We start from the raw sequence: 24,124 nt of genomic DNA on the forward strand, positions 1-24,124 counted from the left end.
CTCTCCCTCCTCCGCTGCCTCTCCTCCCCCTCCCCCTTTTCTCCTCCGCCACAACCAGTCGTATGAATTATTCATGCCCAAGAGCGAGGGAATAAGGGAGGGAGGGAGAGAGGGGGAGAGATAAAGGAGCTTGTGCAGCATCAGCAGCATCAGAAACGAGCGCACAGCAGTGACGATGAACGATCGAGAAATGGAGGGAGCGACTGAGAGCATCGTCTGAAAGCCAGAGGCACAGTGAATCAGGACAGTCTTCGTCTACCCATGTCTGCGCTGGTCGCTGTCGAACAGAACCTGGATAATCGCTGGAGAAACAGACCCATTTGGAGCCCTCTCAGCTGGTTGAGTTGCTGTGGCTGACAGATCCTTGGCTCAGTGATTTGGACGAATATTTGGAGGCGGTTGGGTGGCTGGTGCTGGCAACTTGCTGACCAAGACAGAGGCTACCTGAGGTGGACCCGTGCCCAGGGCTGAAGGCAGCATGTTCTGCTTCTGTCTGCAGAGCTCCCTGCTCAAGCTGCAGGCTCTGGAGGGGGACAGCTGCTCCTCACTAGGACCATCACCAGACAACAGTCCCCCAGGAACACCATCTCAGACCCAGACCCTTAGCCCAGCCCTGGATGGTAAGCAAGACAGCCAGGCCCTCTGCCACAGCTACCCAGGACGGGAGAATGGCCCCTCAGGTAAGAAACACAGCAGCTGCCTCCCACCAACCACCTTTTTCATCTCTGCCTCCACATTCAACTATCAACCCCGTCTCTTATTCATCATTCTTACTTTGCATAGGTGTCTCCCAACTGGCTTTTGTTCTGTTTCTTTTCAGTTTTCAGTTTTTCATCACATCTTTTCTCTCTTTTTCATCTCTTTTCTCTCTTTTCCTCCTTCTCTTTCTCTCACTTTCTGTCTCTCTCTTTCTCTGTCTCTCTCCATTCTGTCTTCTCCCTCGGCAGCTAATGTCCATGTCACGGTTCATGTTTTCGTAATGCCACATGGATGGTCTGCCTGGAGAGTGTGCACGTTACACTTTGCACGTAACACCAACCAACATCTCTCTGCCGTTTTGGCACATCCATATTTCCCTGCCGTGTGTGCAGTGGACATTTATGACAGCAAGACATCTTTTTTTTATGTGATAAGGTTTTAGAAAAGGGTGCTTTTATATTTGTATTCAACCGATTATGGATAGTTTACCATGTCACCCCTGTGTATACAGTGCCAGTATTTTATAGCTGTTTTATGTCAAGAATTGTGTGTGTGCATGACGTGTGTATATGCACACATTTGTGTGTGTGTGTGTGTGTGTGTGTGTGTGTGCGTGCATGGCAAGCTGCCGGGTGCCACTTCAAGCTGGTTGCTATTTTTATAACACCAAATGATGGAGCCAGATCGTCACTGCCAATCAAACACAAAGCATGCACCACACCACAGCATATATCTATCCATCTATACATCTATCCATCTATCCATCCATCCATCCATCCATCCATGTATCTATCTATTTATCTATCTATCTGTGGCTATCTGTCTGTCCGTCCGTCCGTCCGTCCGTCTGTCTGTCTGTCTGTCTTTTCTGCTGTGTGAAGGTGAATGACTAAAAATGACTAAAAGAAAGGAATGAAGGGACCCCTTGTAGTTTACTTTCTTTCTCACTCTCTTTTTGTCTCACTCTCTTCTCCATATTCCTCTCTGGAATCACAGAACACTGGACACATTTTCTGCTTCCATCATTGCCCCACATCACCCAAACCTGTGTGTGTGTGTGTGTGATGTGTGTCTCTGTGAGTTATCCTCATGGATGGTTATCCTCAGGAACATCTGTTGATGAACTGGATGAGTCAGAGAGAGTAGGCTGCTGCTGGTCCTCTTCTATTCAAGACAGAGAGAAAGAGAAGAGGAGAGAGAGAAAGAGAAGAGGAGAGAGAGAAAGAGAAGAGGAGAGAGACAGAGAGAGAGAGAAGAGGAGAGAGAAACAGAGAGAGACAGAGAGAAAGAGAAGAGGAGAGAGAGACAGAGATAAAGAGGAGAAGAGAGAGAGACAAAGACCGAGAGAAAGAGAGGAGGAGAGAGAGACAGAGACAGAGAAAAAGAAGAGGAGAGAGAGAGACAGAGAAAGAGAAGACAGGACAGAGAGAGAGAAAGAGAAGAGGAGAGAGAGACAGAGAGAAAGAGAAGAGGAGAGTGAGAGACAGAGAAAGAGAGAAAGAGAGGAGGAGAGAGAGACAGAGAGAAAGAGGAGAGGAGAGAGACAGAGAAAGAGAAGAGAGAGAGACAGAGAGAGACAGAGAGGAAGAGAAGAGAGAGACAAAGACAGAGAGAAAGAGAGGAGGAGAGAGAGACAGAGAGAGACACAGAGAAAGAGAAGAGGAGAGAGAGACAGAGAGATAGTGAGTGAGACAGAAAGATGTTTCCATAAAATAAATCTGTCGTTTCTCATTCAGTGCTGATACAGTGTGAGAAGATGGTTCTATAACCTCACACTACCCTGACTGAACCTACACATGTTGAACCTTTCAAGCTTTACTTATGTAGCTATAATCTAGTCTGTGCAGTTGTCTGTGTTTAGTGCAATGACTAACATGCAACAGACATGCAACAACTGACCTGTGGGGTATTCCATAAAGCCGGTTATGCGACATAACCAGGTAAGTTATTGTAACTCCCCAGCTGACACCCAGCGTTGTAGCAACATTGCGAGTAGGTTGCTGAAACATTGTGAATCAGCTGGTGTGTTACACATTAACTTACCCGGTTGTGTTGCATAACCTGCTTTATGGAATAACCCCTGTTCAAAGCTGAACAGCAAATATGACTGTTACAATGCTGTGGCAAAGGATGAGAGGCAGCGAGAGGGTTGTCATGGTCCTTGTCCCTAACTGTATGTGCTTTATCTCCACCTCGTCTCCCCCTCCACCATCGTCATGCAAAGCATATGGCATGGCAACGGTTGTCAAGAGTGTCATATATACTGTGGATATAACTCTGTTGTATCTAAGGCTTTGGCCATAGATACAAAAGCCTGTGCTTTATGTAGTGTGTGTGTCCATCCTTGTACTGTATGTTAACCAATGTTTCTACCTCCCCTTTTACCTGTCCCAGCAGACCTCATGTCCTTCCTGTGCTCCCCTCCGTCAGAAGGGGAGTCACCCCGCAGCAACCCCCCCCAGCAGAGTCCAGGGCCCAGCCGCCTGCTGCACCACATCACCGACGGAAACAGCCCACTGCCCTCTCCACGCTGCCACAGTCTCAGCCAGCGCTTCAACTCTGACCCCGACACTGCCCCTTCACCCCCCAGCTCCCAGCAATTCATACTGTAAGGGGAAAAAATGTGTGTGTGTGTGTGTGTCTATAGGTGTGTTTACACATGTCTGGTGCTTGCTTCATGTGTGTGTCTATGTGCTGTGTGAGTATATTCTTGTGTGAATCTTCCTAGGGCTGTGTACTGACCTCTGCTTCCTCTGTGCTGAGTCTGAAAAGTCATTTCCAGACCTGAACTCGTTGCCTGTTACAACAGCATTTCTCTCAGACAGTTTCCAGACCCACATAGCTTGTGCGTCATCAGCTTGTTTTGTAGCGAGCTCCTTTCTTGGCCTGTAGTAGCCATCTGCACCTTGTGCGTCGATGCGTTCAACAATATTTCTAAAAGGCCTCCTCTCTTTTCTTTATATACACACATGAATATAAACTGTACATGTGTGTGTGTTCTCCAGCGCCCGCGGGCTTGACAGAGCCGACCTGCCAGAGGAGAGCAAGGACTCTAGTGTGCCTCTACTCACCAAGCACATCCAGACCCTCAAGAAGAGGATACGCAAGTTTGAGGAGCGATTTGAACTAGAAATGAACTATAAGGTACTGCTCCACAAAAATACGTCATATCGTTTACTGTGTAGTTATAGTAGGCTAACCAACCACTCTACTGTGCTAGGGACATGCAAGCCTCAAATGTATCCTACGCTATTGAACTATGGTTTGCTGAAATGTTCCCTCATGGGGAACTACACTTCTTCTGTGACCTATGGGGTGCACTCTAGTTAGCAGGCTATGCAAAGGATACAGCCTTTCTGTAGTACACTGTTTCATATTTAACTGCACAGGTTGTGACAAAGGGTAAATGTGACAGTCACTGTTTCTGGGAAGTGTCTTGTCTTCCTGTTGGGGACTCTCATCACAGCCACTCCTGTTCCAGACAGGTTCTAACCAGCTTAATCCGGTTATCAGGAAACTTAATGAGAGTAGTCTGTGATGGGAGGGCTAGCGCTAGAAACTACACACACCACTGCTCGGGATAAATGTAAACCTCATAACGTTCACCTGCCCCCTCTAGTGGTTGGAGATTCTCTTCAATCTTGTCTTCTTGTATCACCCTCAGCCTTCACACAATGACAAAAGTGCCAACCCTGAGATGTTTAAACTCATGACTGACCTGGCCAAGTCTCGCAAGCAACTCAAAGGTAGGACGTTCTCAATCCATTCTACATTTTGTGACCGCTTATCTATTTAGACATGCGTAAGATACGGTCGTCAAAACATAACAGTCTAAACCAACAATCTTCCCCTTTTTCCTATTTATTCCTGTCCAGAACTGAAACTGAAGCAGTCTGTGTTTGAGGGGAGGGAGTACAGGAGCGATGGGCAGACAGAAATCTGCAGGTACGGCAGTGTCCAGCAGGGAGCGCCAGATCACAAGCCTTCCCTGGAGGAGACGGTGGAGGCTCTGCTGAGGAGGCTGAGGGAGAAGCGCCACGACCTGGGCCTGCCAGACAACATGAGGGTAGGGAGCTAGCTAGCTACTGCAGCTACACCATCTGTAGGTACAGCCTGCTCTCAGCACGGTTCACACTAGGGGAGTGAGGAGTGATTGGAGGGTTAGGTCTGGTGTGAGTATGTGTGTGTGTGTGTGTGTTTATGAGAGAGAAAGAGGAAGAGTGAGAGAGAGAAATAGAAAGTGTGTGTGTGCCAACTGTCCTGCCCTGGCCCACCCCGTCCTCCTTTAAGCCTAGAATAATAATAAAAAAAACCTTTGCTAACACATGCAGATTGACAGATGTTTCTCTGTGTGCAGGAGATGACCCAAAGACAGATGGCCCTGGAAAAGATGACTCTGCAGAAGTGTTTGCTGTACTTTGAGAGCCTTCATGGCCGGCCGGTGAGGGTGACTCTCCTGCAGAGCTACACAATGTTTTATATGACTGACTAATACTGCTTCACTACTGTCTTTATTCTACCTAACCAGTGTGTGTGCGTGTTGACAGGGCACTAAGCAGGAGAGGATCCTGGTGAAGCCTTTGTATGACAGGTACCAGATGATCAAACACTTGCTGTGTACCAGTCCCATCACTACCATTGTAAGTCTGCTCTCTCTCTACCCTTTCTCTCTTTCACTTACACACCCACACAAATGCAGACGCACACAATACACCAATGGGCTTCTCTTCTTACCATCCGTCCTGACCAGGAAGAAGAGGAGGATTCTGATGAAGAGAATGTCCAGCACTGCCCCACACCCCCTTGCCAACGTTTGCAGCCACTGACCACTGAGGAGGAAAGCGACCGGGAGAGTGACACGGCCTTCGTGTCCCCGCTGGACGAGGTCAAAGCAGTCCGTCTTCCGGCCATCACCATGGCCAACCTCCATGAGGCGTCCAGGTAAGATGACCTAATACCTCTACATGCATAAAACATACACACACACTCCTAACCAGGGTTGGGGAAATACTTTGAATTTGCTGACATTGCCTGCTGTTGTGCCTGATCTTGTGTGCACCAGGTCCGAGCTAGTGGTCTGCCTCAGAGAGACTCGCGTGGAGAAGAAAAGGCGACGTAAAGCCTTGAGGGAGTTTGAGGAGGAGTTCTTCAGACAAACAGGAAGGTGAGAGGAAAGGAGAGTAAAATCACACTTCTCCGGTGGGTTTAAGGTGTTTTAATGAACTGTTACATCATGTTTGGCTTCTCAACATGAAGAGGAGAAAATAAAAAGACAATAAATACAAACTGGAAGGAGTCAGCGGAGTCAGCCCAATGGTACAGGAGCTTCTATCTAGCACATACAAAATGGCTGCTAACAGCTACACAGCGCAACACAAAAATGACACACCCGGAAGAAAACACATATACACGTAACACACAATACACATCTGGTATCACATAAATGAAAAAAAAAATACATGTCACCCTTATTTGTGATATCCACCGATGTACAAAACTATTTAAGGCAACACAAGGGTACAAATCCATTTGGACCACCTCACATTGCTTCAAAGTTGTTTGTTTGTGTTGACTGCAGGACTGCCCAGAAGGAGGACCGCACACCCATGGCAGAGGAGTACCATGAGTACAAGAACCTCAAGGCTAAGCTCCGCCTCCTGGAAGTCCTTCTCAGCAAACAGGAAACCACAACAAAAACTGTCTGAGTGAGAGTGGGACCACTCCCCAATGTCTACACAAGCTTACTACCTAGTGTGCATGGCCCATATGACCTTACTGGGGAAGTAGTAAGCTATTGTGCATATTGGGAAGGCTTCTGCCCAACGCTCTACCTTTCTCTCTACCGTGTGTTCTTATATAGCTCCCCTCATGGTGAGTAGTGTCATCCATAAATCTATGACAGTACAGTAGTCTGTCCAACTGTCTGTAATCCTTGTTTGAGATTTGATAAGGTCAGATATGTTGGAAAGAAAAAGGGAAGGAATTCTGCCTTGTTTGTTTGTTGTTTTTTTCATATTGATCAACTTGTGGACCAAAGGTGTTAGTTTTTTAATCATATTTGTTTGTGCCATATATTGACATTGTAATGCACTTTAAAATTGACTGCTGGAGTTGTTCAGGAGTTTAAAATAGATGTTTAAAAGAAGGGGCATGTTCCATTCCAGAATGTTGTCCGTTCCTATGTGTCCTTGTACAATCCCCTGAAACTGAAATGGAACACACCCTTGTTGTCTGTGACAAGATGCTATGCACTATGTTGTGCTATGTTGTGTTCTAGCCGAAAGACACTTTATATATTCAGGAATCAACAGGAGTTTCCACACCGTATTATTACTGGCATTTCTGTAAAAAGAGAGATGAAATTGAAATCCACCTTTCTGTGTAATTTATGGCACTTTCTATTGAAATGGGGATTGATTTCATCAGCCAAGCCAAATCCCATATGCAAATATGTTTCGAATTTAGCCAAATTTGTTGTCTAATTCTAAAAATACAAAATATGTATTAAACTGACAATATGCATGAATGTGAATGGTCAGAGAGAGAGTGCTAAGGGGTTACAGGGTATAGATTCCCTACATGGACTGCACTGATTCGATTGCATATCATCAACCCTTCAGAACTACTTGTTTGACTTACAAAATTATGCAACAAACACGATAATAATCTTCCTCACACAGAAACCAACAGATACAAAAATCACGATGGAAAAACATTATGCATAAAAAGGAAAGAAAAAGGGGGTTGAATGAAATGTTATATATTTAGTGTTTAACTTTCAACAAAAAATGGGACGACAACAACAACAAATATAACCTACACAGTTCATTTTCTAGCTTTTTATGAAGTTTGCAGTTCTTGAAAAGACCACGTTACTGATGTATGGTCAAATTTATATGTGTGACAATGTCTTAGATGTTCCTACAGTAAATATGAATGGCGCAAATTCATTACTGGGGTTGAGATGAGTTAAGCACTCATTTCAAAAAAGGCTTCAGGGATTCTCTCCCTATTTGTGCAAGTCCACCCCTTTCCCATAATCAGATCTCTACTGCCATTCACTGTCTGAAACAATCTGGTGGTCTGTTGTTCTCTCTCTGAGTCTGCATGCTAATGTCAGCTGTTATACGGTTACTGTATGCTACAATCAGTTGTGGTTATGCAAGATACTATGTTTGTACTATGAGACAGTCACACCCTCACAGACACATCCGACTGCTGAATGCACGTTCTGTTCTCATCTTTGCACTTCCTTGTTTTGCTTGAGATTATCACATTATTGATTATGGATGTTCACTATTTCCTTGCAGTGATCAAAGTCCTTGTATTGTGTACCTCTACGGTTCACCCCCCCATTTTCTATACAACAGTAAAAATAAATATTTTTCTAATCTAGGTTTTGTATCACATTTATTCTGCTCAACACAGTATGATGTTTTTTTTTGTTTTGTTAATACGAGAATAAATAACATCGAATGCTTTAGACAACAGGGTGAATGTGCTGACACCAAAGAGTTTGATATCAAAAACATGCTGCAACTGGAACCAAATCATGCTCTTTCAAAATGCCTCATCATCATGTTAGACCATAAGTTAACATGAATGAGATTCATGATACCTTAATCAAATTGTTTCCATCTATGTCAATAGCAGCTTGAAATCAGTCCTTTGTTACCTTTGGCAAATCATTAACATTGCATCTTTAGTGGGGCCAAACGTCAGTTAGAAGCATCACAGCCAGTTAGGTGGTGAAAGAAGCAATGTGTTACTGGTAGATTGGCTAGGGACCACGCACATACCCATAATGCATTCTGTTTGCATTCATCCCTCCACAGCCTCACCCTAACAACCCATCCTCCGCCAGCTGTTCCCACCCCTCCTTCAGAATTCAAAAACAGTAGCAGGAAACAAGTCTCATGATGTATTTATGGAGGGAACAGAGAACTGTACAAAGTAAAGGCTGTTTGGTCTGAAGCTGTGAATACATGCCATCACAGAGGAGGGAGTTAGGCAGAGGCCGCATGGAACAATTCAACAGTCCAACAGTCTGTGTGTGTTTGGCTTAAGAGAAGGAGAGGGAAGAGAGGGATGAAGAGAGGGAGGGAAAGGATTTAGGCAGGGGTGGCATAAAAGGGGGAGGTGGGGTGCAGTTAAGGGATAGCTTTAGCCTTTAGCCAGTCAGTTAATAAACCAGTAGGACTTTTTATCAGTCAGTGATTAGCCAGTAAGCTAGCTAGTCATTAGCCTGCCAAACTGTTAGCAAGATGGCAGTTTAGCCAGTTAGCTAGCTAGCTGGTTATCCAGCTAGTTAGCCAGCTAGCCATCAGCCAGCAAGCCATTTAGCGGCCCACACTGATATTACAGGTCTTGCAGCTGGGGTCCTTCTTAGCATTGACCGTAGATGAACTCCTCAGCTGATGCCCACTGATCTCCGCCACTGTGCCCAGTGCCAGATCCACAGGCTCTGTGTAGATCACCTCCAAGATCACGTCCTGCGCGTGTCGGAACACCAAGTGTCCGTCCTCCCCCTCCACGCATGTCAGGAAGCGGTTGTCTGCGATATCCAGCAGAGGGAGCCGCTGCTTGCAGAACTCATCCCCAGGGGAGCCTTGTGGGGCCAGAACCAGGATCACATAGTGGTAGGCCGTGTACATGCAGTAGAAGTCCCCAAAGTAGAGGTTGGTGTTGGGGTTGAACAGGGCCTCGGCCTGCACCTGGAAGCGCATGCGGCCGTAGGGGGAGTCTTGGGGGGGCTTGCCAGTGTTGAACTCAGTGTTGCAGCTGAAGAAGATACCCTCCAGCTTGCCGCTGATGGGAGAGCCATGGCTGCCGCTGTTGTCCTTCACAGCAGGCAACATGCGGTTGTTCTGAGCATCCCTGAGGGGAGAAGAGGGGCTGTTCACACCAGGAGCACATTAATGAGGTCACAGCATGCACATAAGTTATGGTTTGTTGTCAAAGGGATTGTTTTCATGGGTGTAGCGACAGAAGAGGTGGTTCAAGAACCACTGTACTCGCTGGTGTAGTGAGTGAGACCAGAGGAATGAGCACGGATGAGTCTATGTGACAGACAGGCCCTTCACTGTCAGGTGGCAGCTTTATACATGCATCGTCTAACAAAGAAAGTTAGGTCATATGAGTAGCTGAAAACATTCAATAGAATGAAAAATGTATGAATAAGGTGCAGCCACTGAGACCAACTTTCCATTTCTCTACAGACTAAATATGCTCAATGCACAGAGGGGGATTTAATGGACTTCCATTCATTCAACAGGGAATTATATAAATACACTGTACAATGTTTTCCAAGGTAATTAAAGAGATTTCAAGAGTGTGTTATGTTACTACATGGCTCCTAAAGAGCTCTTATCCAGTTGGTCAAAAACACATGATGCCAGGCGTGTGTGTGTGTGTGTTTGTGGAGGTCTACAATACACAATCTGGGATTACATTATCAATAATAAACCTACCACATTGCAGCTCTGAATGACTTTATGAATCATTGAACACATACTATCCATATTGGTATTCTGAGCACATTGAGAGCTTCCCATAAGCTAGCTTGTGGTTATAAGATCTGAGCCACCAAGCAGAAAAGCATTATATAAATAGCATTAGCTTGTCTCTCATTATTAATGCATGAGTGTAACTGTGATCCTTTAAAGGTACAATGGCTATTTTAAGATGTTGCTTTATAAAGGATAGAAAAGACAAAAAGAGTATGTGTCTGAGTGGGTGAGAAGATGAGAGTGTGATTTAATGACTGAGTGAGAGAGAGAGAAAGAGAGAGTGAGTGAGTGAGTGAGAGAGAGAGAGAGAGAGAGAGAGAGAGAGAGAGAGTGAGAGAGAGAGAGAGAGAGAGAGAGAGAGAGAGAGAGAGAGAGAGAAGAGAGAGAGAGAGAGAGAGAGAGAGAGAGAGAGGGTTAGAGTGAGTGAAAGAGTATACCTAGCTTGGTCGAAGTATTCCTTCTGCTGGTTGCGGTAGAACACTGAGAAGTTGAGCATCCTGCCGGCAATGACCTCTGCCTTCTGCAGGAGCTGGGTCAGATGGACAGTGGAGTAGTCTGGTGAAGAGACAGACCAGACAACTGCCAATCAAACACCTACAGTACCATGTGTTCAGATTCAACTCTATAGTTGGCTCTCTTACTCTGGCGTGACTTCTTTCTACCTCTACCTCTCCCCTCCAAATCCTTCCCTCCTCACCTCCTCCCATGTCTCTCCCCCTTTCTCCTCCCCCCACTCACCTCCGGTGCAGAACTCTATGATTTCGCTCCATTCTGAGACAGCGTAGTCTCCGTCACTTTGTTTGGATGCTGTTTGCACGGCAACGGTGTACTCTGTACGCGGACTCAGGAACCAATGGCCTCGCACGGTCATGGGCAGGGGCACCGCCTTGGCAACCAGTTTCGTGGGCACATCCTGAATAGAATAGAAGCAGGACAAAATGTCAGTCAGTATGGTTTTTGATATATTTATTACCCTGATGTTGACCTTGTTTTCGTGGTCATGACCTATGACACAGTGGTATCATGATGCAAGGCTCTTGACCTATTGTATACTGTAGCTGGAGGCCTGAAACCAGCATATCCATTTGTGTTTATGTGTGTGAATGAGAGAGAGAGAGGAGAGAGAGAGAGAGAGAGAGAGAGAGAGAGAGAGAGAGAGAGAGAGAGAGAGAGAGAGAGAGAGAGAGAGTGAGAGAGTGAGAGTGAGAGTGAGAGAGAGTGAGAGTGAGAGTGAGAGTGAGAGAGAGAGAGTGAGAGAGAGAGAGTGAGAGTGAGAGAGAGAGAGAGAGAGAGAGAGAGAGAGAGAGAGAGAGAGAGAGAGAGAGAGAGAGAGAGAGAGAGAGAGAGAGAGAGTAAATAGATTCCCATCATCCCTCATTATCTCCTCAAGGTTATAGATGTATTTCATGGCAGAGTGTAGCAGAGTCAAAGAGAGCAGGTCACCTAGCTAAAGTGTGAGTTAGCGTATCATGTCACGCTGCACAGCTGGCCACAGACAGTCATTTATTACAGGACAGCCTCACAGGCTGCTGGCGATAACTCTGTAGAGGAAGGTCAAACACTGTCGCAGCAAAACAAGTCTGTCTCTAACCTCCAGCAGACTCAGAGATGAAAAAGTAACCCTCCACTGGCTACGTAGAGGTATTCATTCCCAAAGATTTCATACATTTGTTTATCCATTCATTTATTCATCAGTCATTCAATGTATTCATGTAGTCATCCATGTATGACTCATTTCATTCATTCATGAAATGCATTGATTTATACTCGGTGTCGTTATAATTACAACCACACAATAAGGTCTGTTGTCCTCTGTCATTCTCCCTGTTCATCCAGTAGCCCACCTTGTGTTTGAACTTGTTGGAGTTCTTGTTCTCCTTCTTGTTGAGGTCGATAAAGTAGTGGGTGATGCGTTCCTTCACACGGGGCTCCATGTCCCAGCAGATCTTGAAGGAGTCGCAGGTGATGTTGCTGATCTTGATGTGCTGGGGGACGGGAAGCTCCTCCATCTCAGCTATCCCACTGTCCTGAGACTTGTTTCCTGTGGGGTTAAGAATAGAGAGAGAGACAGAGAGAAAGAGAGAGAGAGAGAGAGAGAGAGAGAGAGAGAGAGAGAGAGAGAGAGAGAGAGAGAGAGAGAGAAAGAGAAAGAGATGGAGAGAGAGATGGAGAGATAGAGAGATAGAGAGAGAGAGAGAGAGAGAGAGGCAGAGAGAGAGAGAGAGAGAGAGAGAGAGAGAGAGAGAGAGAGAGAGAGAGAGAGAGAGAGAAAGAGATGGAGAGAGAGATGGAGAGACAGAGAGAGAGAGAGAGAGAGAGAGAGAGAGAGAGAGAGAGGCAGAGAGAGAGAGAGAGAGAGAGAGAGAGAGAGAGAGAGAGAAAGAGAGAGAGAGAGAGAGAGAGAGAGAGAGAGAGAGAGAGAGAGAGAGAGAGAAAGGCAGAGAGAGAGATGGAGACAGAGACAAAGAAGGGGAAAGCATGCGATCAATATACTGTACTACTGTACTGTCGGTTACTATGGCAACACCTCTCCTCAATGTGATGTAGTGATACATCCATGTACTACACTCTTCAGTAAATCTACCTACAATGGTCCCCCTCTCCAATCGTTTAGCCCTTAACGCTGGTTGTCCTTCATACAGCCGGTGTACAGACACACATGCACACTCACACACACACACACACACACACACACGCCCACACCAGCAACAATTACAGCAATATCAACATCTAAATTCCTAGTTCAACTCAGATCAGAGGAAATGTCAGTAATAGGACACAGAGGGAGGGAAAGGGGCAATTATTTTCTAGAACCAGGTCAACAAAACCATGACCCACTCACCACTTGCTAAGCACCATGGGAAGGGGTGACAGGGCTGTGGGGAGGGCTGAAGACCCTCGGGGAGGGGAGTGGACGTTTAGGAGATGAACAGAAATGTTGAATATTGTCCTCTCTGCTTTCCTGTCCTGAGTTAGTGTGTGTGTGTGTATCTGTGAATCTCCTTCTGGTTTAATTAGGAGGGGAAAAGACTGTAGGAGGAAATTGTTGGGTTGGGTTATTCACACATAGATTACAGTAGAACAAGTCATTCTAGATTAGACAATCCTTGCTCTGGAGGATGCCCATTGAAGACGCATTGAAAGTTGGATTATAAAATCGCTTTCGGTTTCAGATTAAACTTCAATCTAGGCCTGCATGTAGAAGCTAGCTCATGAAGCATGATGCACAGCCTAATCTCTTCAACTCACACTCATTCCAGTCTAATGTTTACTGAAGAGAGGGAGGGAGGGGCCCGCAGACAGGGAGCTGGAGAATTGGGACACACCATTAGGCTGCAGGATAAGTGCTTCAGGGCTCCGGAGCTACTCTTCAGAGCGTCTCTGAGGGAAGTAGAGTGGAGCAGGGGCCTGACCCGGCTCTGGGTAGATGAATTATAGTGGCTGCCTGGAAGTCAAATATGATGATGGAGTTTCTCTGCTGGATGTTACTCAGCGAGTGCTCGAGTGAGTGGGAGGTTCTCATGGTTATTACCGACGCTGCCATTCAGAAACACAGTCCACCTCATCCCATGCAGAGCATGACATTTGTGAAGCATCACGTGCTGTTCTCCAGCTAAATGTCAGGCTTGTCAATGTGCTTCCTCAGCTGTCCCGCTCTGTTCTATCACAAAGACCGGATGAGAACCCAACACTCGTTTTGACCACCAGGGCCTTGACCACCAGGGCCTTGACTACCAGGGCCTTGACTACCAGGGCTTCAGTCTCTACAGAGAAGGTGTAAGAAACTTTAAATGGAAACTTGAAATCTAGATTCTTTGCTGAAACTTGCTTGCTGAAAAGCCTTTGTGAAACATTTTATTTTGCCCCTACATGACAGCCCAGGGTGCTTTAAATAAATATCTGATTATGTCTGCTCTCCAAAATACAAACAAAACTCATCCATATAAACACTTGCAAGACTCTAAGAATATTCAACTGTAATGTACTTGCAATTTAAACTGAACTAAAATAATAGGTTGTAAGAGAGTCTGACAGTACAAGAGAATCAGACTGGTAAATGAATAGGAACGGAAGCTATAAGACATCTTCTAATTGGTATGTACCAGGAATAAGAGGGTGAGGGGTGAGAGGGTGGTTGAACTATTAGGACAGTGTAGTTACAGCATGTAAGCTATTCTGCTGTCTGCCCTAGACACAATCGTGTTTGGCACTGTTTTCTTCATAAAAAAGCTGCGTACACACACATATAGACACACACACACAGACATACACATCCATTCCAAGGCAATGGAATATATCACATACTGTTCTGTGCCACACTCAGCTTCACCTTCAGCTTCATCTTCACATACAAAGGGCCCATGTGAGTCAACTCCATGGCAATGGAAGGCTACTTGGAGAGGCACTTTCTTTGATATTTGTAACATTGCTGATGTGTCTAGATCATTCAATAGATTGTGACAGCATGTACAGGACAGTATATGATTGTGTCACTTTAGCTTCATGGTATCCATAGGAAGAGTAATCACATCAAGCTAACAACAGGAAAAAACATTGAAAATATGGTTTGAACAAAATTGCATTACCAAGTTCAGGGAAACATCCTCTTTTTATCTTACTCTGGCCATAATCAATTATATCAACAATGTTTAATCCATTGTTATAATAGCCCCCTTAAACACAAAAGAGGATCAAGTCACAAAAAGCTTCTGTAGTTTAATCAGATTACAATCCTGGGATTAAAAACCATAATGGAAAGACTAAAGGCCTTTAGGGTATATGAGATCTCCGAAATAAATGGATATGGTAGTTTTGCGTCATCCCCAGTTCTGGACAGTAAAGCAGGTGTCTGATAGTTTTAACAGTGGTTGGAATCACACCACTTAGTTTACAGAGATGGGTGGAGCCCCCTGAATTGTCCTTCCACACAAAAATGTTTCAGTTTAGGCTTGTGGAGCACTGTAAATCTAACCCCTGGCATGCAACGATGACTCTGCGCCAAATGAACTCATCATAATTCATTTGATTTTATATAACACATAATCCTACAATCCAGAGGTAGAAGCTTTAAACTGTGGCAAATAGATTTTGGTAGTGTGGTCTCACACAAGCAAGGTTATATTAATTTTGTTATGAAAATAATAATCATATCATGAGTTTAAAAACCCAGAGTTCACAGTGAAATTGCTTGGCTCCTAATTGTGTTTCACATGAAGGCATTGCATGGCGTTGGTTACGATGACCCACAGACAGCCAGTGCAACGTCTCTGGTAGACTTGACATCAGGCAGCAGATTCACAACCAACACGACCATCAACAGGTCTCTTCTCTCTGACTAAGTTGATACTGTTCATCACTAGCATACTGACCTCTAAAGACTCTCTGTCAACAGAAACACGGTGAAATCATTCTAAACTCCAAAGCCGCCAATATGATCCTGAGATTACATCTGTGTCCATCTGTGAGAGATGCTGGGGACAAGGTGAGTGAGATGAAGGTCAAACATCTCCATGAACAGTTGTGTTTGCAACGTGGGGCATCCAGCAGCATGCTGATGGTGCTACAGTACAGTTGTTTTACTCACTTTTACAAGAGATGGCAACAACTGGTTGAAAAAGCGATCAGGAAAAATAAGAAAGTATTCTATGTTGTTAATTGTGTCTCAAAACAATCTCGATCATGATTCACGCGAACACAAATCTCAAAACAACTCTAACAAGCTCTGAAGTCTTCCACCAGTTAACTACCTTGATGAAGTCTTCAAGCATAAAGATTGAAGAGGATGTAGACAAGCAGATATCATCCATACACCAATAATTAAACGACAGTAAATTTGCACTGTATGAGATATTTTGTCAAAAACATGCACAACAAAAACGCTTCTTTGTTTTCCTCTCTTCCTCTCAGTAATCTTTGCATCGAGAAACACAAGACAACTGATGATGCAACAGGATTAAGCCTGTGTGAGATTAACCATGAGCATACAGGGTAGAGAATGGTAAAGTCTAGTTCACTCTAGAAATCTGTCGTGGTCAACCTACCAGCAGAAGAGAAGTTTCTCATCATGGTTGCTGGTGGGCAGGAGGCCAACTCCTCTCGGGCAGATCAGCAGAAATGCTGTCAGAAGCTAGAAGGTCCAGCGCTGACCAGACATGTCCTGCGTATGTGAGTGTGTATGAGCGTGTGTTTGCCCCTGCCGCCCTGCAGTTCCCCACATGCTGCCCCAGAGGAACCCTGGGAGTGCACTCAGGCAGCAGCTCATTGGCTTAGCCAGGGATTTAGCGTTTGTTAGTACACGCCCCCAACTGGCACACGCAGAGCTCAAAGGCAGAGCTCAGATTATGTAATTACTTTATCTTGGTCATCATCACTAGCATCATCCAGCAGCAGTGACCAGGGCCGGGCAGAACCAGGAGGGAGGTTGGTGGGGGTGGGGCAGGGGAACTGAGGAGGTGGGGAAGAGGGAGGAAAGGATTAGTGGGGGTAAAGTAGAAGAAATAAAGATGTGCTAATGAGGGCCTGCCTGACTTGATGAAATAATATGTTGCTTTCCATCATATCCAACAAAAAACAACTTTGAAGAGAGAAACAAAGAGAGTAGGTGAGAAAGAGAGAGAGAGAGAGAGAGAGAGAGAGAGAGAGAGAGAGAGAGAGAGAGAGAGAGAGAGAGAGAGAGAGAGAGAGAGAGAGAGAGAGAGAGAAAGGGTGAGAGAGAGAGAAAGAGAGAGAGAGAGAAAGAGAGAAAGAGAGAAAGAGAGAAAGAGAGAAAGAGAGAAAGAGAGAAAGAGAGAAAGAGAGAAAGAGAGAAAGAGAGAAAGAGAGAAAGAGAGAAAGAGAGAAAGAGAGAGAAAGAATTGTACAGACATAGAGAAATCCCTGTCTGCAGCCTGGTCTAGCCCCCCCCTTCCCTGTCTGTCACATTTCCAGGAGAATGACATCATGTTGTTGCACCCTGCAGTGTGCCCGCTGATGCCCTCCTCTCCTGCCCTCCTCTCATGCCCTCTTCTTCTGCCTTCCTCTGGGACTCAGCTAGAGGCGCTGGCAGCCTTCTTCACAGTTGATGTCAGCATATTTTTATTATTATTTATTTAGATATTTTGTCACTTCAGAAAATGTTAGAGTGAAGATTCAAAAGAAAAAAGGAATATATTTGAATATCTTCCAGATTATATTTCTAACAGAATAAATACTATTGCCTATGAAATATGCCATTACGGGGAATGTAATGTAACCAAGATGTTGAGATGACACAACAAAGCTGCTATAAAAGGGTATACTAAATGTGTTTCCGTGCAGGGTCACTGTGACTACTCTGTCCTTTAATAACCTCTGTGTCTGTCGCACAATAGACAGACAGAGCTGTCCAGCCATGCACAAAGACCATCTTCATCCTCCACACTCCTCCAGCACAGGGGCTCTGATTCCTCTACAAGGCCCCCATTGAGAAAGGCTAAGGGTGAAAGGAAAGAGGGAGAGGCCATGGGTGAGAAGGGGGAGAGGAGAAACAGAGAAGGGAGAACATGTGAGAGCCAGAGAAAGATAAATATATAGAGGAAACTTTGTCGGGGAAACATTTTTGAATAAACTGCGAATAGAAGATAGGAAGAAATTGTATGCTTTTGTTTTACGTAGTACAAAGAATGATATGGTACATTTGGTGCAGATACCATTTTTTTCTTTAAATTGAAAGCATATGTCTGTAGACTGGTTAATTCTAATAGCATAATTAAACTGTAAAATAACTGATTGTTGGGCTAAATGATCCATACTTAATGTCTGTGATTTAGGCAGCAGATGGGGCCCCTTTGTTCATCTTCACACACACACACACACACGCACACACACACAAACACACACACACACGCACACCCTTCACAAATCACAAATAAAACAACTATATGTTTTTCAAAAGGCTGTAAACATCTGAATGCAACACATCTATGTTGTGGATTCTGGGCTTGATGTTAATGTCACTACATAGGCTCCTACAGCTCAGTTAAGACCATTAGTTAACCACTACCGCACTATAACAGACCCACCCCAACCCAACCCAGCGTAGGCCAGCACAGGCATTGCCAGCTCAGACCAGACCAGCCCAGACCAGCCCAGACCAGACCAGACCAGTCCAGTCCAGTCCAGTCCAGTCCAGCTGTACCCAGTCTCAGTGGAATCAGAATTTAACATTTAATGGCTTCAGAGCCAGAGAGACCAAAATAGACAGTGCAGCACCTGACGTCATGCTCCAGCCTAATGTGACCAAGCACAATCTTCTGAAACCGCAGCCCAGAGGACCTGGTACAGTATGACATAGGACAGTCCTGCTCCATTCACCTAGGATACACTACATAGTCCTTGCATCACACTGTCCTGTTGTAATCTTTCGCGAACACTCCATCGGATGAATAGTGCTTGACAACCAGTCTCAAGTTCACCTCCATGTTTGTGACCCAGGTGCGAGATGGACTAACGACGCACTGCTGTGCCCTCCAGACAGACCCAGGCAAATCTGACACTGCAAGAGGAGAAAGGATGTTCTGTCTGTCTTGGTTTTTAAAACACCCAAATATGGACTTCATGTCTGCCTCAGGGTACCATGCGATGTCACAATAATTTTCAATTAATTAATGGCATTTCTGAGTGTATGAGACATTTTCTGGGGCCAAGAGCCAGCTGCAGTTTACTGCAGCGCTTCATAAGCAGTAGGTTGAGCATGTAGGTGCTAGAGGAGGCTAGCGGGAGGAGGGCAGTGGACTGCCTGGAGTCACTGCACATTGTTGAACAATTTTCTTAGCTGTTTTTACAAGGCAAAACACTGGTAGAAGGACATGGTACACACAGACACTCTGCTCTCACCAACAGACACTCACGGCCATTTGCATAGCCAGTCTAATCAGGGCTTCACAAGGCTTCAACTACGTATAAATGGCCGTAATTTGCATTTGTGGGCAACCATTCTGCTGATAATCTGTCACAAGAGTCACACACACACGTACAAAAATGCACATGCACACACACACATACACACACACACACAAATTCACAGTAACAAGATAGTAAGGGTGTGGACCCTGCCAGGAACAGTGTTATTGGCAAGACAAGGCGGGAGAAACACATGGTTTGTGTGAAATGGTGCCGCCAATGTTAGCTTCTCACATTTGACACACAGCAACACAACCAAGAAGACAGTCTGTCCTATCTGGCATCAGAATCCATTAGACTGTAGTCCCATATAGAACATGAACCTTTTAAAGGAACACTATTATGCACAGTTGTGGTGGTGGCACCTTATGCCACTGACAAACTGTATTTTGCTTTTGCAGTAATAGGAATATTTATTTTTTCTGAAAGTACAAAAATAAAGGATATGGCTTTCTTTCACCAAAAAAACAAAACAATGAGTGATGCAAGAACTAGCAATATTAACATGCCATTTATTTGTGCTGACATAATACCACTTAATCTCCTTTTAGGAAATGACCATTTCCACTCCAACATTGATGAGTGCTGGTCTACACACACACACACACACACACACACACACACACACACACCTACACACACTGTGGGAGAACACCAGGTGTGGCTTAAAGCTGTAATGCTGCTTTGCATCATGGGTATAGTACTTGACAGATGACATTTGCATTTGGATGTTGTAACGATCTGGTGAGTCTCCCAGCTGAACCCTCCAGGAGAGAGACAGAGCCAAGCCCCAGGGGAGTGCTTCTGTCCTGGGACAACCTCCATCGCCCTGCCCCCACAGACACAGCATCCATAAAATATCCTGCTGTTTAATGGAGACTTCAGTCTCAATGATTAACTGTCTTCAAGCAAGATGGAGATCAAGTGCATTGCCATCATTAGGATTAACCTACTATGCATACATCAAGTTTACAGCAGAACAAGCATGAGCCAGCTCTGCTATTAACATGAAAGATGAATCAGTGAATCAACTGTCTCTTTGACAATCACGAAGAGTCAATAACCTGATTTTGTTGTTTGGGTGACAAGTTTGTTCATATACTCTTTCTCATGGCAGCCCACCAAGGGTGTAATACATGGTTCCTTTTATGTGGGCAGGATCACCTACAATATCAGATGGTGGTTCCTGTCCTGTCTGGTCGGGTCCCACTCCTTTCACATACATCTTGTGCTACGGTTTGGTCAGATCAGTTTTCCCTCTAATGAGGAAGGATTTAAGCAGGGAAAGAGGGGAGGTATATCCCCATGTATCTATGCTGAATGTACTTCAGCACACTTCCCTGAGAGAAATCCTTTCCAGCAGATCAAAGAGAAGGCTGGTTACATCAACAGTGACAATGCTAATCTCGCCCACCACTTCTATAGCTCTTTCTTTCCTTCTCCCTCCTCTTACTGTATTCTAGTGACAGCAGTGGTGAAGGAACGCCAGGTTTCCTAACACAAGACAAGAAGAGGGAGAGAGAGAGAGAGAGAGAGAGAGAGAGAGAGAGAGAGAGAGAGAGAGAGAGAGAGAGAGAGAGAGAGAGAGAGAGAGAGAGAGAGAGAGAGAGAGAAAGAAAGACGAAAGAAAGAAAGAAAGAAAGAGTGGATGAGAGAAAGAAACAGAAAGAAAGAAACCAAAAAATGGGCAGGGGGTGGAAAGCAAGGAACACAAGGGAAGGAATACCAAGCAGGCTCAGCCTCTAGGGCTCCACCTGCCCTTGACAACTTTGGCTCCATGCTCTATGTAAGCCTGCGAGCTAAAGAACAGACACATTAATGACATGAAAGATTGGAATCGATGACTATTTTGTCATTGTTTTGCAAACAATGTGGCACAATCCGCCCACAATAGCCTGCCTAACGTCTAGGTACTGTATGCATCATACAGTAGGAAGCGCAACCTCCCAAACATCCGAGTCAGCTACATTCTGTGTAGTAAGCTACATTCTATGATGTAATGCATTCGCCTAATTGGTCGCTTTGTTACTCCTTTCTGGTGTGTCTTCTTGACTGGGTGGTGTTGAAAATCTTATGCAGAATATACACATTATCATGTCATGTAATGTTCATATAATGTCATTCGCGTCAGTCCATTCAGGTTCATAGACTGTAGATCAGAGAAAAGCTGCGTAAGGATCTGCCCTACAGAGTGCACCTCCTGATGCTGCGCTGTGGTCCGTGTCCATGGTGCTGAAACACTGCGCGAGCAGCGCACTGGCACGTCCGGTAATAGCAACACAATGAAATCCGCGTGAGAAATGTCCACATTTTGTAAAATAACAATGTCATCAAATGTGAGCCAGAGTAGAATTGCCGCAATTTCGCAGCAGTGTTCCTTTATAAGATCAAATATCTTAAATGTTTTTTATTGAGATCTTTCTATTTTACCTTTCCTACAAAAGCTGTGGCATGCATTAACCAATGAACACATGTGCTCATAATGGTGAAATCCGTAAGCCATCCAAACTGTACAACAATGAACAACTAAGCCCCTCAGGATCTATCAAGCCAATTAAACACACAGCTAGACTACAACACAACCAATACGCTGCCTGGGGTCCGGTCAGCATTGCCACCTACCCTCGCGGTCGCATAGCTGAATAGCGTCCAAGCTCAGGTTCTTGATGTCCACGCACGGGCTGGTCGGGCTGCTGATACTGTGTTCCACGCGTGGAACCTCCATTTCCAATTGTGATTCCGGGAATTCTCTCTCCAACTGTGAATTTTACCTCCGCCGTGTCGCAGGATTGATCTTCACCTTCAATACAGTCAGGCCGTCCACTCACACTCATTTGCTGTGCTGTGCTTCCCCTCCCCTCCTCCTCTCGTTCTCCGGTTGCCTCCTCTGGCTGCCCGAGTGAGCGTCAGCACATCGTCATGGCCATACGACTGTTGAGCAAATGTTCTACGAGACGCGGCACTTTAACGGCTGAAAACGGAGAAATGTAGTTCTCATGTAAATCCTGGCACCACCATGAATCCTTCGTACATGATTTATTAATGAGAATCCACAGGCTGCTGCCACAAGTGTTAATGAAGCCGGGAACAAAACGGGTATAAGGGATTTTGAGCATGTGAAACGTAAATGAAAGAGTTCTTCTGTAATCAGATAACCAGGCTGCTGTCAATGTGTCTTTGGAACAATTGAATCCTACTTCATCACTTTTTTCATAATCAAATGGATCTTACAAATTGCCTTGATTACTTGACCCAATCAAGTTCATTTTAATTCAATGTGTCTGTTGGCCACTGGGGCCTCCACAAGGGCACTTAAGTGGTCTACATGAGTGGTCTAATAGAAGTCTTTCTGTAGCAGATGCTAGCAGCCTCAGGTGTGGGTTATTGAGGATCAGAGAAGATTGTAGGAGAATGGGAGATGGGGATGAAGGAGAAAAGAGGAAAGGAAAGGACGAGAGGATATACGAAGACGGAGAATGGACAGATAAAACAGAGGAGAGAAGAAGAGGAAGAGCAGCGATGAGGGATGGGAGGACAGAGGAGGAGAAGGGAAATGGAGAGGAAAGGATGGGAGGAGAGAGTTGTCACTGACTATTTCCAGAGAGAGAGAGAGAGAGAGAGAGAGAGAGAGAGAGAGAGAGAGAGAGAGAGAGAGAGAGAGAGAGAGAGAGAGAGAGAGAGAGAGAGAGAGAGTGAGTGAGAGAGATGGAGCCATCCAACGGCGAGCGTTGATCACACATTCTCATTGGCACATCAGATAATGTACTTAAAAGGAGCGAGTTACGCAAGCCGTCAGAGAACAGAGGGAGAGAGGAGCCCCACTGTGAAGAGTTCAGCCCTGAGCGCCGAGAGAGAGGCCAGCGGAGGGGGGGGGGGGGAGTTAGGACTGAGGGGTTGTGTCTGGGTTGAGAGGGTACTGTGGGAACTGGGAAAGGAACACAAACAAGACAACATCCTTATGACAAGAACCTGTGCAACCAACACAGATCAACCCTCTATCCCTGTACGTCAGGCCCAGCACAGGACCAAAATATCTTCGGACAAAGGTTAGAGAGCAGTGTTTGAGCTTACATGTTCCAGGCCTTATTGGGAGAAACTGCTTTGGAACCACCCCTCTACACTAGTCATTGTTTGGCCCATGTTAGGAGGAGACAAACCCCTGGCCCACTGCCAGCCTGTAGCCTGAGCCTGGGTCTGGATGTCCAGCCGAGGGGAGTGGACCCAGACCATGGTGCCCAACAGGACAGACCGAGGAGGCCAAACGCTTGACTGGCTCTCAATCACCCACCGTCTGCCCGTGTATGCACCTTCCCAACACACACACACACACACTGTGTCGGTGATGTCACATCCCCTATCAGCCCTCCCATCCATCACCAGCATCACTTTTTGTTACATGTATTCGAGCATGCACGTCTTTTGCGGCACATAGGATATTCATTCACCATCAATCTCAGTGCAAGTTAATGAACCCATACTTTCCCCCCAGTATGTCATCAGCAGCGTTAAATGTATCCCAATCTGTCCTCTGGAAATTCTAGCTGTATTAAACTATAAATAACCCTTGATAAATAATTCACAGGTATGACAAGACAGAATATTTCAGATGCTCTAAGATCCCACAATGTCAAATGGGGTGTTCTGGCACCCTCTAGTGTGTAGGAGGATGAAGTAATCTTGCAGAATGAATATTATATAGTAAGCCAGCTCACATGAAAGGCTTTTTCCTGTACACGAGCTCCATGAGCTACATATCATGTGTGGCTGTCAGTGTAGGTTGATGTCAATACAACAATGCCAGACAAGCACAGGGTATAGCCTACTGGTATATCTTCAGATTGGTCATAGAGAAAACACAAGCTACAGCTGGGTTGATGGAGGAACATTTATCCTTGGTCCCAGGGCACCACTAAAAGGGAAAAGCAAAAACTGCTAAGAAAGGAAGAGGAAACCCTACTGCCTGAGGTCAACCTCACCCAAAGGATGTGACATGTGAT

The 24,124-nt window shown here is 45.3% G+C and overlaps 2 protein-coding genes across 4 annotated transcripts; one reads left to right on the forward strand and one right to left on the reverse strand.

Moving 5' to 3' along the window:
- The first annotated feature begins 478 nt into the window (after positions 1-478).
- Positions 479-6,404, forward strand: fam13c (family with sequence similarity 13 member C). The gene is made up of 10 exons (XM_084670951.1): positions 479-680; positions 3,094-3,307; positions 3,705-3,843; positions 4,364-4,445; positions 4,575-4,765; positions 5,057-5,140; positions 5,247-5,339; positions 5,450-5,640; positions 5,762-5,863; positions 6,278-6,404. Exons 1-10 carry the CDS (start codon positions 479-481, stop codon positions 6,402-6,404), a joined length of 1,425 nt encoding a protein of 474 aa, XP_084527077.1.
- Positions 6,405-6,581: 177 nt separating this feature from the next.
- On the reverse strand, positions 6,582-21,944 carry phyhiplb (phytanoyl-CoA 2-hydroxylase interacting protein-like b). 3 transcript variants are annotated; one of them, XM_084670953.1, is made up of 5 exons: positions 21,750-21,944; positions 12,053-12,249; positions 10,947-11,121; positions 10,646-10,763; positions 6,582-9,576 (listed from the first exon to the last, which is right to left on the reverse strand). In XM_084670953.1, the coding sequence occupies exons 1-5, from the start codon at positions 21,850-21,852 to the stop codon at positions 9,039-9,041; spliced, it is 1,131 nt and encodes a 376-aa protein (XP_084527079.1). In that variant the 5' UTR covers positions 21,853-21,944; the 3' UTR covers positions 6,582-9,038. The 3 variants fall into 3 exon arrangements, with proteins under 3 accessions (XP_084527079.1, XP_084527078.1, XP_084527080.1); XM_084670952.1 differs by having other exon boundaries at positions 6,582-9,594; XM_084670954.1 differs by lacking the exon at positions 21,750-21,944 and adding an exon at positions 16,250-16,399 and having other exon boundaries at positions 6,582-9,594.
- Positions 21,945-24,124: the final 2,180 nt, after the last annotated feature.

Source organism: Hypomesus nipponensis, chromosome 13 (assembly GCF_054491055.1).
Source record: "Hypomesus nipponensis isolate SF chromosome 13, ASM5449105v1, whole genome shotgun sequence".
NCBI lineage: Eukaryota > Metazoa > Chordata > Actinopteri > Osmeriformes > Osmeridae > Hypomesus > Hypomesus nipponensis.

Coding starts and splice junctions, on each gene's coding strand:
- fam13c (XM_084670951.1), top strand. CDS start 479: ATGTTCTGCTTCTGTCTGCAGAGCTCCCTGCTCAAGCTGCAGGCTCTG. Junction 3,308..3,704: donor AGCTCCCAGCAATTCATACT/GTAAGGGGAAAA, acceptor TGTGTTCTCCAG/CGCCCGCGGGCTTGACAGAG. Junction 5,141..5,246: donor AGAGCCTTCATGGCCGGCCG/GTGAGGGTGACT, acceptor GCGTGTTGACAG/GGCACTAAGCAGGAGAGGAT.
- phyhiplb (XM_084670952.1), bottom strand. CDS start 21,852: ATGGAGGTTCCACGCGTGGAACACAGTATCAGCAGCCCGACCAGCCCG. Junction 11,122..12,052: donor CCAACAAGTTCAAACACAAG/GTGGGCTACTGG, acceptor TATTCTATTCAG/GATGTGCCCACGAAACTGGT. Junction 9,595..10,645: donor GAATACTTCGACCAAGCTAG/GTATACTCTTTC, acceptor TGGTGTGAACAG/CCCCTCTTCTCCCCTCAGGG.